Consider the following 16,121-nt stretch of genomic DNA (forward strand, 5'->3'; position numbering starts at 1 on the left):
TTCATAAGTCAGGCCTTCCTTAATTTCTATGGTATCGACAGGTATTATATGCGACTCATCATGGATGTACTTTCTAAGCATAGACACATGAAAGACAGGATGAACAGAGGACAACTCAACGGGTAGTGCTAGCTTATAAGCCACGTTTCCTTTCTTTTCTAGAATTTCATAAGGTCCGATAAATCTAGGGCTAAGTTTCCCTTTCTTACCAAACCTCATAACTCATTTCATTGGTGAAACTTTCAGAAACACCTTATCACCAACCATGAACTCTAACTCCCGATGCCTCTTGTCAGAATAAGACTTTTGACGACTGTGAGCCGCTTTAAGTCTTTCTCTAATTAGCTGAACTTTCTCCAAGGCCTCACAAACAAACTCTGGACCAATCAACGGCACCTCTGCTGGTTCAAACCAACCCACCGGAGACCTACATCTCCGCCCATACAATGCTTCATAAAGAGCCATACCAATGCTGGCCTGGTAGCTGTTATTGTAAGCAAATTCTATAAGTGGCAAGTGATCATCCCAATTACCTCCAAAATCTATAACACACGCACGCATCATATCTTCGAGAGTCTGAATGGTCCTTTTTGCCTGGCCACCGGTCTGTTGATGAAAAGCGGTGCTTAAATTGACCTTAGTACCTAATCTTTTCTGAAATGCCTGCCAAAAATTTGTCGTGAACTGAGGGCCTCTGTCAGATATGATTGAAACTGGAGTACCATGCAATCAGACTATTTCTTTTATGTACAACTGCGCATACTGCTCTGCGGAGTCTGTCATCTTTACTGGTAGGAAATGCGCGGACTTTGTCAGTCGGTCTACAATAACCCAAATTGAATCATGTTTACGGTATGTGCGAGGTAGACCTACTACGAAATCCATATTAATCATCTCCCACTTCCACTGTGGTATCTCTATATCTTGAGCTAGGCCACCAGGCCTCTGATGCTCGGCTTTGACTTGCTGACAATTTAAACATTTAGCCACATGATCTGCTACTTGTTTCTTCATGTCCTTTCCACCAATACAACTCTTTCAAATCTAGATACATTTTGGTAGCACCTGGGTGGATAGAGTACCTCGAACTGTGAGCTTCCTCCATTATGGCCTTCCTAAGACCATCTACATCAGGCACACATAACCGATCATTCAACTTCAAAACTTCATCACTTCCTAGAGTGAAAGCAGTGATTTCTTTGCTTCTGACTCCTTCTTTTAATTTCACTAAGTACGGATCTTCGTCTTGCTTAGCCTTAACATGCGCAACAAGGGAGGATTGCGCTAAGGCATAAGCAGTTATGTCTCCTTCTTCGGTCTCATCCAATCTAATTCCATCATTTGCTAGTTTTTGAATTTCTCGACCCGAAGATCGCCTTTGTACTGCAAGATGGGCCAAGACACCCATTGACTTCCTACTAAGTGCATCTGCTACCACATTAGCTTTGCCCGGGTGATAAAGGATATTGATGTCATAATCCTTCAATAGCTCGAGCCACCTTCTCTGTCTTAAATTTAGTTCTTTTTGCTTGAAAATGTACTGGAGGCTTTTGTGATCTGTAAACACTTCCGAATGCTCGCCATAAAGGTAGTGTCGCCATATTTTTAATGCAAACACCACTGTTGCAAGCTCCAAGTCGTGTGTGGGGTAGTTCTTTTCATGATTCTTTAACTGCCTGGAAGCATAAGCAATAACTTTTCCATTTTGCATAAGAACACAACCAAGGCCCACTCTGGAGGCATCACAATACACTGTGAACCCACCCGAACCTGCTGGCAAGGTTAGCACAGGTGCAGTGGTCAACCTCTTCTTTAACTCTTGAAAACTCTGCTCACAAGCATCTGACTATTGGAACTTAACTGCTTTCTGAGTCAACTTAGTTAATGGAGCTGCAAGTGAGGAAAACCCCTCTACAAACCTTCTATAGTAGCCAGCTAACCCCAAGAAACTCCTGATTTCGGTTGGCATTGTCGGCCTGGGCCAGTTCTTGATTGCTTCTGTCTTCTGAGGGTCTACTTTTATTCTTTCACTAGATACCACGTGGCCTAAGAATGCTACTGACTGCAACCAGAACTCACATTTTGAAAACTTGGCATAAAGCTCATTCTCCTTCAAGGTCTGCAAGACTATTCTAAGGTGTTCTGCATGTTCTTCCTTGCTCTTAGAGTATACCAAAATATCGTCTATAAACACGATAAAAAAGGTATCCAGGAATGGCTTGAAAACTCTGTTCATGAGGTCCATGAATGTAGCTGGAGCATTTGTCAACCCGAAGGACATTACTAGAAATTCATAGTGCCCGTAGCGAGTTCTAAAGGCTGTTTTAGATATATCCTCCTTTCTGATTCTCAACTGATGTTATCCCGACCTCAAGTCTATTTTTGAAAAGTACTTTGCACCTTGAAGTTGATCAAATAAATCATCAATTCTTGGCAGTGGGTACTTGTTCTTAATGGTAACTTTATTCAATTGCCGATAGTCGACACACATTCTGAGAGACCCATCTTTCTTTTTGACAAACAGGACCGGGGCACCCCACGGTAAAACACTCGGCCTGATGAAGCCCTTGTCAAGAAGGTCTTTCAACTGTTCTCTCAACTCATTAAGTTCTGCTGGAGCCATCCTATAGGGAGGTATAGATATGGGCTGGGTGTCTGGCATGAGATCAATGCCGACGTCTATGATTCTTTCGGGAGGAAGTCCGGGAAGGTCATCTGGGAAAACTTCTAGAAATTCTCTAACAATTGGCACTGACTGAAGAGCTGGTGGTTCTGATTCTGTATTAATAATGTGAGCCAAATAGGCGAGACACCCATTACCGATCATTCGTTGTGCCTTAAGGTAAGAAATAAACTTACCTACAAGCGATGTTGAACTACCCTTCCACTCTAAGACTTCTTCATTGGAAATTGGAACCTGACTATCTTAGCATGACAATCTAACATGGCATAGCAGGAAGACAACCAATCCATACTCATGATCACATCAAAATCCACCATTTCTAACTCTATGAGATCGACTTTGGTGTTGCGACCTTGGACTGAAACTATACAACCTCTATAGACTCTGGTGACTTTCACTGACTCACCAACTGGAGTAGATACTAGGAATGGCTCACTAAGTTGTTCAGATTCTAGTCCGAGGTTAATTGCAAAGTATGGAGTCACATATGAAAATGTTGAACCTGGATCCATTATGGCATAAGCATTATGTGAGCAGACTAAAAGTATACCTGTAATAACTTCTGCAGATGCCTCTGCACTCTGACGATCAAGTGTAGCAAACAAACGGGGTTGTCCCCCTCCCTGAGTAACTCGGTCTGCACCTCTGCCTGCTCTATGCCCGATCTGATTATGAGAACCACGAGCCTGAGGTGGTGCAACTACAGTAGCTGAGGAACTAGAAGGACGAGTTGGTCCACCACTGAGATTACGTCGCAACTTTGGGCAGTTGGCCTTTATATGACCAATGTCTCCACAATGGTAGCAACCATGAAACCCGAGCTTGCACTGACCTGAATGTTGCCACTTACATGTTCCACAAAGACTTTGCTGGTGTGAATGTTGCTCAGCATGACTCTGGCTATGTAAGGATGATGTCCGAAAATTCTGATTCTGGCGAGACTGGTTTCCATTATTCTGGGTACGTCTGAAGGAAGACCCACCACCTGACTAATGACTGAATTGAGCTGGTGCTAATGACTCCTTATTAGAGGAATCCCTTCCGCCTCCGCTGGATGTACCATTAAACCTGCCCATTGTACGGGCTTTCTTGTTATGCTCTTTTTCTTCTCCTCTTAGTTGTCTATCTTTCTCTAAGTGCTTGGCAAATCCCACAACAGAGGAGAAGGCTTCCATCCCTACTGCGGCAGCTGATGTCGTATCCTTAATGTGGTAAGCTAAGCCGCCAACAAACCTGCGAATCTTTGCTTTTTCAGTCTTAACCATGTGAGGAACATGCTTAGCTAACCTTATGAATTCCATATAGTACTCTTGCACACTTTTATTCCCTTGCTTGAGCTGTTCAAACTCTGTAGCCTTAGCTTCCCTATGCTCTTCTGGGATAAAGTTAGCCATGAAGGCCTCTTCAAATTCTTCCCAAGTAGGCGGACCATCATCTTCATCTATTTCCTTCTCCCACATCTCAAACCAAGCACTAGCCACATCTCTAAGCTGGTAAGCAGCTAGCTCCACAGCTTCATCATCAAATGCTTTCATCACTCGGAGGGCTTTCTTGACACCCTCCAGCCACATTATCGGATCTTCATCAACTATAGAACCATGGAACACTGGAGGGCTCAACTTACAAAAATTCATTCACTCTTGAGGACTCAGAATTGCTCTGTCTATTTGATTGAGGTGGAATCTCATCTCTTCTCTCGTTCTGGTTGGCCATAAAGGCTTTAAACATCTCCATAGCATTGTTGACAGCATTAAACATCTGACCCACCTCGGGAGATATAGTTGCCTGAGTCGGGGCTGCTGTTGGGGGCAGTACTGGATCCTAAGGTACTGGATCATTATGCTCCACCCCTTCTTCTTGTTCGACCCGGGGTACTTGGACTCCCTTTGCGGATTTTCCCCTCCTTTTCTGAGTCGAAACCTTCTTAGTTCTACCTTGAGCCACAATAGTAGCGATGGTTTCTTGAGAAGCATCCTGAGTGTCGGTGTCAGAGTTGCGAGTACAAGCCATTTCTGCGAGTTTTGGAGAAACGAATAAATTAGATAATTTCTTAGAGGTAGACTCTATTGCACGATCTAAAGTATAAAAAAAATGACTTTTCCTAAATGCTTGTAGCCTCATATTTATAAGTATGACGCGCTTCATACACATAAACAAGACTCTACTAACACGGCTTCATAGACCCCTAGGACTCTATAAACCTGAGGCTCTGATACCAAGTTTGTCACGACCCATTTTTTGAAACAAGTCGAGACCGGCACTCGATCACTAAACATGACCGAGCGAACCATCTCTGCTTATCAAACCTATTATAACTCCAAACTTTATATGTAACAAAGCAATATTCTAACCAAATATTTTTGATTAACTCAAATATTTAAATAAATCAACTCCAAAGCTTTATCAGTAGTAACTACTGAATTACTGCTAAGTTATTATAAAATAACATCTGAATCTCAACCCAATGGCTATGTCTATGAAGCCTCTACTGATAAACTGACGCACTGCTCAGGACATGAGATTTCCGGGCTAGTTCTCTAAATAAATAAAGAAATAGCTAAATGAAAATGACTCTAAGAATACCCCACGAACAAAAGCGGAGCTCACCAATATCACTGGAAGGGAAGGAAATCCTAACTCGTAGCCTGCTCGCCTGCAAACCCGGTTCCTACGTTGTACCGCAGACCAACGTAGGTTCCCAAAAGAGAACGTCAGTACCATCCACTGTACTCAGTGAGTCTCAACAACAGGGGGAGAAACTTTAACAACATATACATTACGAGCAAAGGTTCTAAATGCATGTAAAACATAAAGCTTATAAGAATAATTCTAAAATAATTGCATAATAGCAATTTATGAATATTCTAAAAGAAATTCTTCTCTTTTTCTTTCTTAAAAAAAATACTTCACTTTATACTTTGGGAGTTCCAACTATCCTGACTTAATTCTGTCTCAGTCACCGTGTGATCGGCACGGGTTCGATCCCAACCTGATCGAATAGGCCCAATCCACGAGGTGCCACTCGCTTCATGGTTCTCAGCGCTCATGTATCATACCTTAGCATGGCTAAGTAAATTCTCAGCAACGAGACCCTCGGCTCGTATGCTCCCTACTTTGGCACAAGTAGTTTCAGGAAGTCAACGCTTTGGTCAGGACCCTCGGCCTGAACGATGACCCCTTCTCAGAATAAAGGATACTCTCCAAAAATCTTTTATTTCTAAAACTTCTTCTTGTGACTTTTCAAATCTAAATCTTTTCTTTATAGAACATTATGTACATGCTCATATTGGTGTCCTTAAATGTAAAACATGGTATAAGAATGAAATAAACATATAAAGATATTTCCAAAGATTCTCTCTTCTTCATAATTTTCAACATGAAAATAGCATATAAGAACAACACAAAAATCTGAAAATTTAAGCACATATAGCATAATAGATCATCTAAACTTTTGCTAGAACAATTCTAAATTAATGGGTACTCGCTCGCTCTGGTTAAATAAAGATAAACTCTTTTAAGCAATTCATCAAACACCTTGTATGCGTGCTTTTGTGAGTTAAACCACTTTAGTAAAGGGTTATATCAACTCACCTCAAAACTTCTCGAGCCAATACGTAGGCCCCAGTCCAACTGACACAATCAAACAATCGATTCTACAACAACCAGTGCATTTTAATCAATTTTAAAGTACTACACCTAAATATGAAATTTATTATTGATATAGAGGAAGAAGGGAATTAACTATTCAATTTCTACCTATTACCACGGTAGGATAATTATCAACAGGGAATTTATATACCCGAGTTCAAGGATTAGTGGTTTGTAAAGAACCCTAGGATTTTCGAGCAATTTCAGGTTGCCTCTGCTTCGAACATCTGTGTTCTCCGCCTCTTCTTTTCTTCTTGTTTTGTTTGTTCGAAACAAGCTTATGCCGTTTCGCCTATCTGAATGAGAAATACATCATTCTCATTATAAGGCTTTAAGCCTTTTTGTTGACAATAGCTCCTTTTATGGGCTTTAAGTTTACTTCTTCTTCTTTTTTTTCTTAACTAGTAATTACTAATACCCATTTTTAATAATTAATAATATTAAAAATTATTAATACTTTTCCTAATTGTATATCCAATTATTTAAGTGTATATATATATACACACACACACATATATATATATATATATATATATATACATATTTCACTATAGACAAGATAAAATAATAATAATTCAGTTCTATAATTAGATTATCTTGAAACTTTTATAAATTTGAGGAGTGTTATACAAACAGTTAGTTTTTCAAGACTATTGTGCTTCACAATACTCCTAGCTAGTAGAATGACGTGAAAACATGGTTCCTTCAAATTCATTAAAATAAATAGAATATAACACTTTCCCTAAATTTTTTTTCCTTTTCTCTTTCTTCTCGGATACAAGCAATTCTCCTTCAATTTCTACAGCAAAACACCGAGATTTATATCCTTCAATGTGACCCATATCTCATCTAATCACCAACAACCTTTTCTGCATCAGATTCATGACACATATCATTTTCTTCTTCTTTAGTCCAACACCCGTCTTCTCTTATATATTTCCTCATACATTTTTTGAGTTTTCCCATGAAAAGGAAATGATAATTCTTGGGGAATAAATATGGGTTGACAATGAAAACAAGATTTATGGAAAATGGGTTTAAAGTTTATGAAGTGAGTCGTGGAAGAAACTTAGGTGAAAAGGTTAATTTAAGGATTTTTCCTCTCCTCAACCTCCATTTAACAAAATATCATTTTATTTATAGATGCTATCTTTTTAAGCAGGGAGTTTAAGTTGATTTTCTAGGGTTCTTACATCTTCTGAAAAAGGACATGATGAAGCAATTGGAGAAATAGAGATATTCGTTGACATATGAAATATGTTAAGATCTAGAAATAACGTTTTTTAAATATCCTTAAACGAAATCTCCAATAATCTGAATCATTAAGGTTGCAAATGTTGGTGTTCTGCTATGGAGATTAAGGATAATATATTAGTATATATTTATTGCAGAGAAAAGGAAAAGAAAGTAGGGGGACTATTTGGGGATGAGGAAAACCAAAAAAAAAAAAAAAAAAAAAAAAAGCTGAAAGAGTGATATAAGTGGGACCCACCGGTCCACATGTCCCACCCTTTCTGAAGAGTCTCACACATAAAATTTCTCCACGTCGATAATCCAGACAGCTGCCAGCGACCGTTAATGTTATAGGCGGGAGTCGGAAGAAAAAGCGGGAATAATTTATTTAATATTCCTACTTAAATAAACCCCTCAAAAATTAAAATTTAAAGTACTCCCAAATTAACACACTCCATTTCTCTCTCTTCCCCTCCAACTAAACAAATAGCCAAATGGAAGACCCTTACGCCGGAATTATCAGGAACTGTGCCACTGCCGCCGATGAACAGGAGCTTTGTAACTGCTCGTTTGCTGAGAACTTTCCCGGATCCTCCGGCTCGCCGTCGTCGTCGCCTGTGCCGTCAGAACATACCGGAATTATCATGTTATCACTTCAAGATAGCGACCCAATCGACCAAAATACCCCTCATGAAGATGAAGAATTCCAAACTCCTCCAGAGCACCATAATTCTCAGACCTATATCTCCGGCTCTGATGATCAGAGACCTACCACGGCTACAGCCGTTGATTTACCGGCTAATGTTCCTCCCGGTGAAGATACTGCGGTGTATTACGGTGATAGGTTGGATAGAATTGACGAAGTTGAGTATTCGGAGGGTGATTTTGATGAACCGTTGAGGAAGAGAATTAGGGTTTGCGAGAAGAATTTGGGTATGAAGAGTTCAATTACACAAAAGGTGGTTGATGTAGATACTGAGATCACAGATTTAGAATGTGAAGAAATTGTGCAAAATGAAGTAGTTAAGGATACGAGAATGAAGAGAAATGTGGATTCTGCAGTGAAAGAGTATGGAGATGGAGGAGTAGTGCGTGAAGATGGTGAGAATGAGAAGTTCAATCATGCAAATGGGATAAAGGAAAGCTGTAATGCTGGTGTCGATGGAAGCATTAGGGGAAGGCGCGAATTGCCGTCATGGATGAGGGGAGGAGAGAAGAATGGAGGAGTGGAGGGGGAAGTTAGGAAGAAGGCAGTGACGAAGGGGCAGTTCACAGACATAATAGAAGCTACATTCATGGTGGTTGTTGGCGAGATGATGAACATTGAAATGCAGAATGCAGACTTCTGGGAGACTGCTAAGAGGCATGGTATGTGTTTTCCTCGGCCTAGATGGTGGCCCCCGGAGTGAGTTATTGATTGATTTCATGTCAGGAAACCGATAGATTTAGGGAGATTTTGGTATACCGTGTGAAGAATTGACAAAGTCATTGCAGGTTGTAAATGGAGTTTTTAAGGGATTGACTTCACTAGCTAGTTAGGAACCAATATACTAGGATATTCTGAGCTTCTGCTTTAGTTTCAACTGATGTAAATTATGTACTGAAACTATTTTGAATGGAAGTAACCAACCATCTTGTGTGCAAGATGAGACTTTATTTGTAAGGCCACACGCATACTTGGAAGGAGCAAGAACTCAGTTCCCTCCACTTTGACATGTCATTTGTCTTTTTGGAGTAACTTCTTCATAAATAAAACCAACAGACAGAAGGGATGTCCCCAATTTAAGTTTAAAAACTTTACTGCATACAGACTCTGGAGTCTGGACATTGTCACCTTCACTGCATTTTCAGCTATATATTATACATTAATGTTTGTCAATCTTTACAAAAAGGAGCAAAAAGGGTGAACAACCACATCCATCCACTAAATCCAAAATTTTGTTTAATATATAGGTCCCAACTCTTTTCAGCAAATTACCATATGACTGATGTAGAACATACAGACACAATCATCTGATTTGGCGGGAGTAGCTTCGAGATGCCTTATGAAGAAAATGTGATAGTATTGCTAGGGACGTACAGCATGTGGGTATACAGAGCTGCTACTAGTGCTTGCTTGTGCAGCAAAACTTGATGTTGGTACCAAGAGTTCTGCCTGGGGGAAGGAGCTGTTGGATGGCACATCCAGCAGCAATTCCTGGTCAGAACTTCCATTTGCAAAATGGAGAGAATCCAGCATAGGAGAACTATTACAAGGCAAGGCAAATAGGTTTTTTGGACTAAAGCAAGAGCTATCGTTGTCTATTAGTTCCTTCTGCTCATAGCTGCTTTTCATAACCACCCTATTGGGGCTCTTCATTGCTTTCTTTGCACCTGAAGCGAAATGGCTTGAAAATTATTTTCATCTGAAATAGTGACATAGTCGAAGCACATACTACACATGGAAAATAGAGCTAGGGGATTTTTCCTCAAGAGAAAAAAATCTAGTATTCCCCCCATTGCACTCAAACGAAGTTTAAGCATTACTTAAGCTGGAGAAATTATGTGGCAAAGACACTAGATAAAGAGGAAAGCTAGACAAATTTGATGGACCAATGAAACAAAGTCCCCACATTCTTTATTCTTTTTTCCTTTTGGTGGCAGGTAACATAGCCAGAAGTGAGAGGACATTGATTTTGTACTGAATAAGTTGGAAGGCTTACCTAGTCTTATCAATCATGAATTTCACTACTACTTGCCTGTATACTACGGGATATATAATAGGATGGAGGATCTGTAGATATAGTTAAAAAGGAGAGGAAGAGAGGGGGGAGAGAGAGAGAGAGATGGACTTTTTCTTTTAACCCCTCCCCTATTTCCATCTTCCATTTCAATAGGTGAATGTCTCCTAACAGTTATCCAGCATGAACCAAGCCACCTCAAGATAGTAGGCCATGGAACTGAGCTTATCTTACAAGCTATGTGACAAAATGCAATGTCTAAATTAACTAGTTAAAGAATTTAGTCAACACAGGCCCGAAAACAAGGACACTAATAGATATAAAGATACCTTCCACATTTAAGATATTCTACCACTTCTTCTCATCGTCTATGATGCCACTTACTACCCCATGGAACCCTGGCAGATTACGAGAACAGAAATAATTGAATATGCTAGAACCATTCTTATGAATTGCTCAAACTTATTTAAGTCTTCACATCTAACTTCTTTGCGCTTTCTCTGCTTTGAGCTGTCACACGGGTAAAATTTGATCTCCTCTCACAATCGTCAGGTAAATATTTGCCTCGAAGAGAACAATTAAGTCCACCAATTAAGAGGAATTGTTGAAAGAAAAAAAAACTGAAAAAGAGAGGCAACCAACCTGCATACTTTGCATGATGCCCCTCCAATGGCCTCTTCACATTTACTGAATGACCTATGCCTATAGCGTTGGGCCCTCCTGCAACTTCAGAACCGTTGGTACTACTTTTACATTTAGTTTCCTAACACAAACAAGATTATCTTCAATAAAACTGCACTATATATTTAGAAAAGTAGGCATGCTCATAAAACATCAAAAGACCTAACCTTGAGAAGGTTATACTTTTCCACCCACTTTGATTTTGTTAAATAGCACAATATTAACCTCTTCAAGATCCTTAAGTCTTCTACTTTCACTCCTAACGAATTATCAAAAACACCTTCTGCGAGAAGTTTCTGGAAGGAAGACAAATTCTCCTCAAAATGAGAGCTCTCAAACATGCTTTTAAGACTGCAGATAGAGAAACCATAGAAACAAAATCAGCAATATCACAGAAGAAGAAAAACTTGACTCTAGGATTTTATTCTCAATAGTTCAGTGATGCTATATGTTATTAAGACTTCTGACAACGTAAAAGGAATACAAATATGAAGTAGATTGTATGAACCTATCTGGAGGCGCAAAAGAATCAACAGGAGCCAAGTATTTTAGTAGTTGCTGCTGTTCATCACTTGAGAAATGCCTCACGAACTCTTCATAATTAAGTACATCCTGAATCATATTTATCATAATCATATCAGTTTTGAAGTATTGCGGCGGAGTATTGCCTAGATCCACACTGTAAGAATTAACAATTGACAACATAGCCAAAATAAACTTAAAAGTGATTAAATTCATTGGGAGTTAGTGGGCCTTGTAGGAAGTATTCTACTGTTATATTAGATGAAACAAAAATTTATTCGTAATGAAATCAAGAGCTAGCAACAGACCTTCAGGTCTATATGGCACAGTGGTGAATTATGTTGTCCAAGAATCTGCAATTTCTCAAGCCGATCCTTATCCCTGCATTTCAAAATAAAATCAGAAGACGGAAAGCATAAATCAAGGTAAAGAACAGGGTTTAAAGCTGTTGGAATTGTGGAATTATTGTATGTAATGCCACCACAAGCTTACTGCACAATTAGCATTTGGAGTGAAGTATCATGTGGTGCATAGCATCTGTTGGTTCGATTATGTTATCTTCCTGATGCATATTGATTCTTTTTGTGCGGACAAATCTCATCTAACGTTAGCAGGATATTCATGCATTTAACACCTCATATCCATTTTCTTCCGGTCTAACACATGCAGCACCACCTTTATTTATCAAGACATTTTTGCATGCTATCAAGATTAATGAAGAAATCACCTTTTAATCTTGTCTTGTTCCATTCCCTGACTAGTAGGCTTCTTGATTCTCTCAGTACCCAGATTTGGTAAATATACACCCTTGTTAATATTTACAGGTGGGGTAGAAAATCGTGAATAAGCCTCATTTACATAATGTCGCTTGTTATCAACCGATAGAGAGCTGACTTCTGATTCTTCATCTCTACCTATGGAGTTCGGATGTCGAATAAGCACACTTCCATGTCCTATCTCAACAGAGACCATAGGCTTGTCACTAGCAAAAAGCAAATCCTCTTCAGAAGATCCAGAGAAGCATGATGATTGTTGTTCGTGTAGGATGGTATATAGGTCTTTAGTAAGCTTTTCAACTGAAGACTGCTTTGGACGACTTATGCAGGTTCTCTTCCTTGAAGGCACCGTTGTGTCCCATATGTTGGATTGGGCATGGCCTGATCGCACAATTAAGGGGAACGTATTTTAAGCAGCCATTGAAATCACCCAATTATGCAAGAATTCACTGAGCTTTGTGCTTCAAGTACATAGTGAAGGTTAGAACGCACAAGAAAAGTACAAAGAATAAACAAAGAACAGAAAAAAAATCAATAAACCCAATGTAATTCCACAAGGTGGGGTCGGGGTGGGTAGTGTGTACGCAGACCTTAAAGAACACAAAGGAGAAGGCTAGAGAATGCATATTGGACATGCAGTAGGGAATATGATAATTTTCGAAGTAACTTCTGAAAGGAGCAGAGGCGTATGCAGAATTTTTTTTAAGCGGTGTCAAAATTTAGAGAGGCGTACAAATGAAAAAATTACTTTAATAAAATTATACTTTAGAAAAACACAATTCAAATATAGTAGTACAGTTCTCCCCCACGAACTTTTATTTTTATAAAATGTACTCATAATAGACTCAGTACAAACATAACCAAAAAAATCTATATAAGGCAGCAAACATTTACTCAATGACGCTGCTTCTTTCAAACAATTTCCAGAAGAATACCAAAATATTACGAAAAAAATTGTTAAAACTGTGGGGAGTCGAACGTTTGACCACAAGCAGAAACTGGATTACTTCACCAACGGACCAATATAGTTGTTAACTCAAGTTGTGCCATTTATTTATTTAGACTACATTTTCTTTTTCAGATTATTTACATATATATTAATAAATAAAAATTTCCGGCCAAGCGGTGTCGGATGACACCGCTTGGCTCAACGTGCCTCCGCCCCTGGAAAGGAGAAGATAAATGACTAGATTTTTTTTAAAATGTAACGAAAATAGAAAGGTCTTAGATTTTAGCACTAAAGTTTCAATTTCAGAAAATGCAGCCATACCACAAAAGAAGGTATATTTACCCTGAGGATAATATTGGCAATCCAACAAAAAGATGTAGAACAGAAACTATGAGCATCACCAAAAATGACTGCCTATAGAATTTTTCATAACAGCTAACAAGAAAAGGTATACAGGCACATATCGACATCTTAAAAAATCAAATTCAATCCAAAATCAAGCCTTTATAGTTTATTGGCTTTTCTGGAAACAGTGCCGGCATTAATAAATGAACTACCTGTCAAATCACTTGCTTCAGTACTACCAAATTGTGCACAGCTCTCCGTGTTTGAGATGGCAGAACCAGAACTTGACCTATTGCTTGTATCTTCATCTAAACCCTTAAGGAAACCCTGATTATAATCAGGAGGCGTTCTAACTTCAGTATTATCATGATTTTGCTTTCGTTTCAGCAGCTTTGGCTCTTTGTTTTTCAAAGACATGTGTTTGACTCTAGACACCCTATAATCCTCAAGATAATCAGGCTCTGCCCTTGCATGCAGAGGAGTATAATTTGCCAAGGTTCCTTTTGTTCTCCACCGAGATCCACATGCATTGCACAATATTGGCTTCTCTGGAGGCCCATTACGCCAAAGTGGGGTACCTGCAGCGATATGTTGATGTTAAAAGTGTTTCCCAAGTAGATAATGACGGAAGACTGAATGGTATCTGAATTGAATGTCCTTCTCAGAAAAGCAGAGAGCAGTACAGGCGGTATAGTTGGGTACTGCAATCTGCCGCGAGTCACTTAGAGTGCAAATTAATGGAATGATATACAAGCTTTCTTTTTCAAGTGGTTCAAGGTAAAATTAATACTAGCAGCTACTTCCGTGGACTTTTAGAAAGAAAAAACAACAAAAGGATAAAGAACATAACTGATAATTGTTGCATCAGAAGTGAACTAAAGAAATTCTTCGCGGTACAACAAGACAAACAATTAAGCCAAGACTAGAACACCATAAGGAGGAAAGAACTGGATTGAATTTGCACATCAAAAGGCACGGCATTGCATGAACTTTTAAAAGTATTTTCTTCGAGACATCATATTTACTAACAGAAAAATGTGATATCAGTAAGAACTTCCGGTAAATCCCAAGCCGAAGACACGGCTATAGGCAACCCAATCAGTTTCTCACCTCAGCTTGCGGAGCATATGTTACATATGTTGAGTACAAGCTAAAAAAAAGCTTTTCCCAATGTCAATGACTACTTTAAGTAGCACCAACACTGGAGAGCAAAGCCAACCTAAACAAGTCTTTTCTAGATAAGCTCAACTGTGACAGTTCCAAACGCAGTAGGTTATGCAGCAAAAGACTAGATAGGATTTCAAGAAGATATCTTTAAGTGAAGCATACAAATTTACTACATTTGCGATGTGTTGTTTCTGAGTAGAACAAATGGATATAGAATATTCAAATTGCCAATTGCAACTAGCTATCTGTAGTAGTTGATTGATTGATTTTGGTTGTTGAGAAAATATCTGAAGTTTATCAATGCAAAGATTAGTACATTTTTTACATTTAGAAAGGGAACAAGGAAAAGAAGTACAGGAAAAAAGTTTGGAAACATCCCCCAATTGCATTGGTTAAAAAAGGATTCAAATTGACCTCCAAAATTGCCTACTTGCTGTTAGACTATTTGCAAACATATTTTCCACAAAAGAGTTGATAATTGGCTAGTACATAACATAGTGATGAGGAAAAAGGAAAGGAATTCCAACTCAAACACAGTTTACAAATCTAGTGATTTAAGTGAATGTACAAGCACAACAACCTCTTAACAAATATTAAAATGAATAACAACACATATTACTCAATCATTTTTTATTGGTCAGTGATCTCTTGTTTTATGAAGCAACCAGCAAATGGTTATCCAGTTCCATAATTGAACAACTAAACTAATCAAATAAGAGTATTTACAGAGTGGGGAAAAAAGGAACAATTCTATTAGCTGAAAAAGACTGTTTTTTCATGGGTAAAGTAAAATACATTGAAGAAAGAAGAACTCACTTGTAACACCACAGTGATAGCAAGGTCCTTGCTTTCCCATCTGTGCAATTTCTTAATTCAAGAAAAATGAAATTTGAAAAGTATTTCTACTTTTGTTTTCTTTAGAAAATGAAAAATATTTATATAATATAAATATCTGTTCAATTATACTTTCAGTCTCTTATATTTTGTATATATGTTACTGGGTATCAAAGCTTCTCTGCAATGGACCCAAAGAAATTTGTGCAGGAAACACCAAAAACCCAACAAGACCAAGAAAAGTCTGTATATAAAAAGTCCCACAAAAAACCACTGAAAATAGCAAAAGTTATGAACAAGTAATGAAGGGATTAAAGATGGTTTTTTTTTTTCATCTGAGAATTTGTACAATCCAATGAAGAAAAGAAAATGAAGGAAGGTGAAATGTGAACGGAAATGAGGGTGTTGTGTTTCTGTGTGACCTCTTCTTCTTGTTATGTAATTTGTAAATGAAGTTAATAATATGTTTTGGCTTTCTTTTCTATTTCTTTTTTCTTTCTTTGGTATTTAAGCTTTGTGAAAAGTTCAATTCCCTCTTTATTTATTGAAATTAAAATGAAATT

General features: G+C 38.5%; 1 protein-coding gene across 2 annotated transcripts; it reads right to left on the reverse strand.

Annotated features, from left to right (window-relative positions):
- Positions 1–5,241: 5,241 nt before the first annotated feature.
- LOC107813687 (GATA transcription factor 26) lies at positions 5,242–16,014 on the reverse strand. Of its 2 annotated transcripts, none has more exons than XM_075219245.1 (8): positions 15,541–16,014; positions 13,770–14,135; positions 12,215–12,644; positions 11,796–11,868; positions 11,474–11,577; positions 11,133–11,316; positions 10,927–11,047; positions 5,242–5,351 (listed from the first exon to the last, which is right to left on the reverse strand). In XM_075219245.1, the coding sequence occupies exons 1-8, from the start codon at positions 15,578–15,580 to the stop codon at positions 5,317–5,319; spliced, it is 1,353 nt and encodes a 450-aa protein (XP_075075346.1). In that variant the 5' UTR covers positions 15,581–16,014; the 3' UTR covers positions 5,242–5,316. The 2 variants fall into 2 exon arrangements, with proteins under 2 accessions (XP_075075346.1, XP_016494465.2); XM_016638979.2 differs by lacking the exon at positions 5,242–5,351 and adding an exon at positions 9,341–9,937.
- Between the last annotated feature and the right edge of the window lie 107 nt (positions 16,015–16,121).

Source organism: Nicotiana tabacum, chromosome 8 (genome assembly GCF_000715075.1).
Source record: "Nicotiana tabacum cultivar K326 chromosome 8, ASM71507v2, whole genome shotgun sequence".
NCBI lineage: Eukaryota > Viridiplantae > Streptophyta > Magnoliopsida > Solanales > Solanaceae > Nicotiana > Nicotiana tabacum.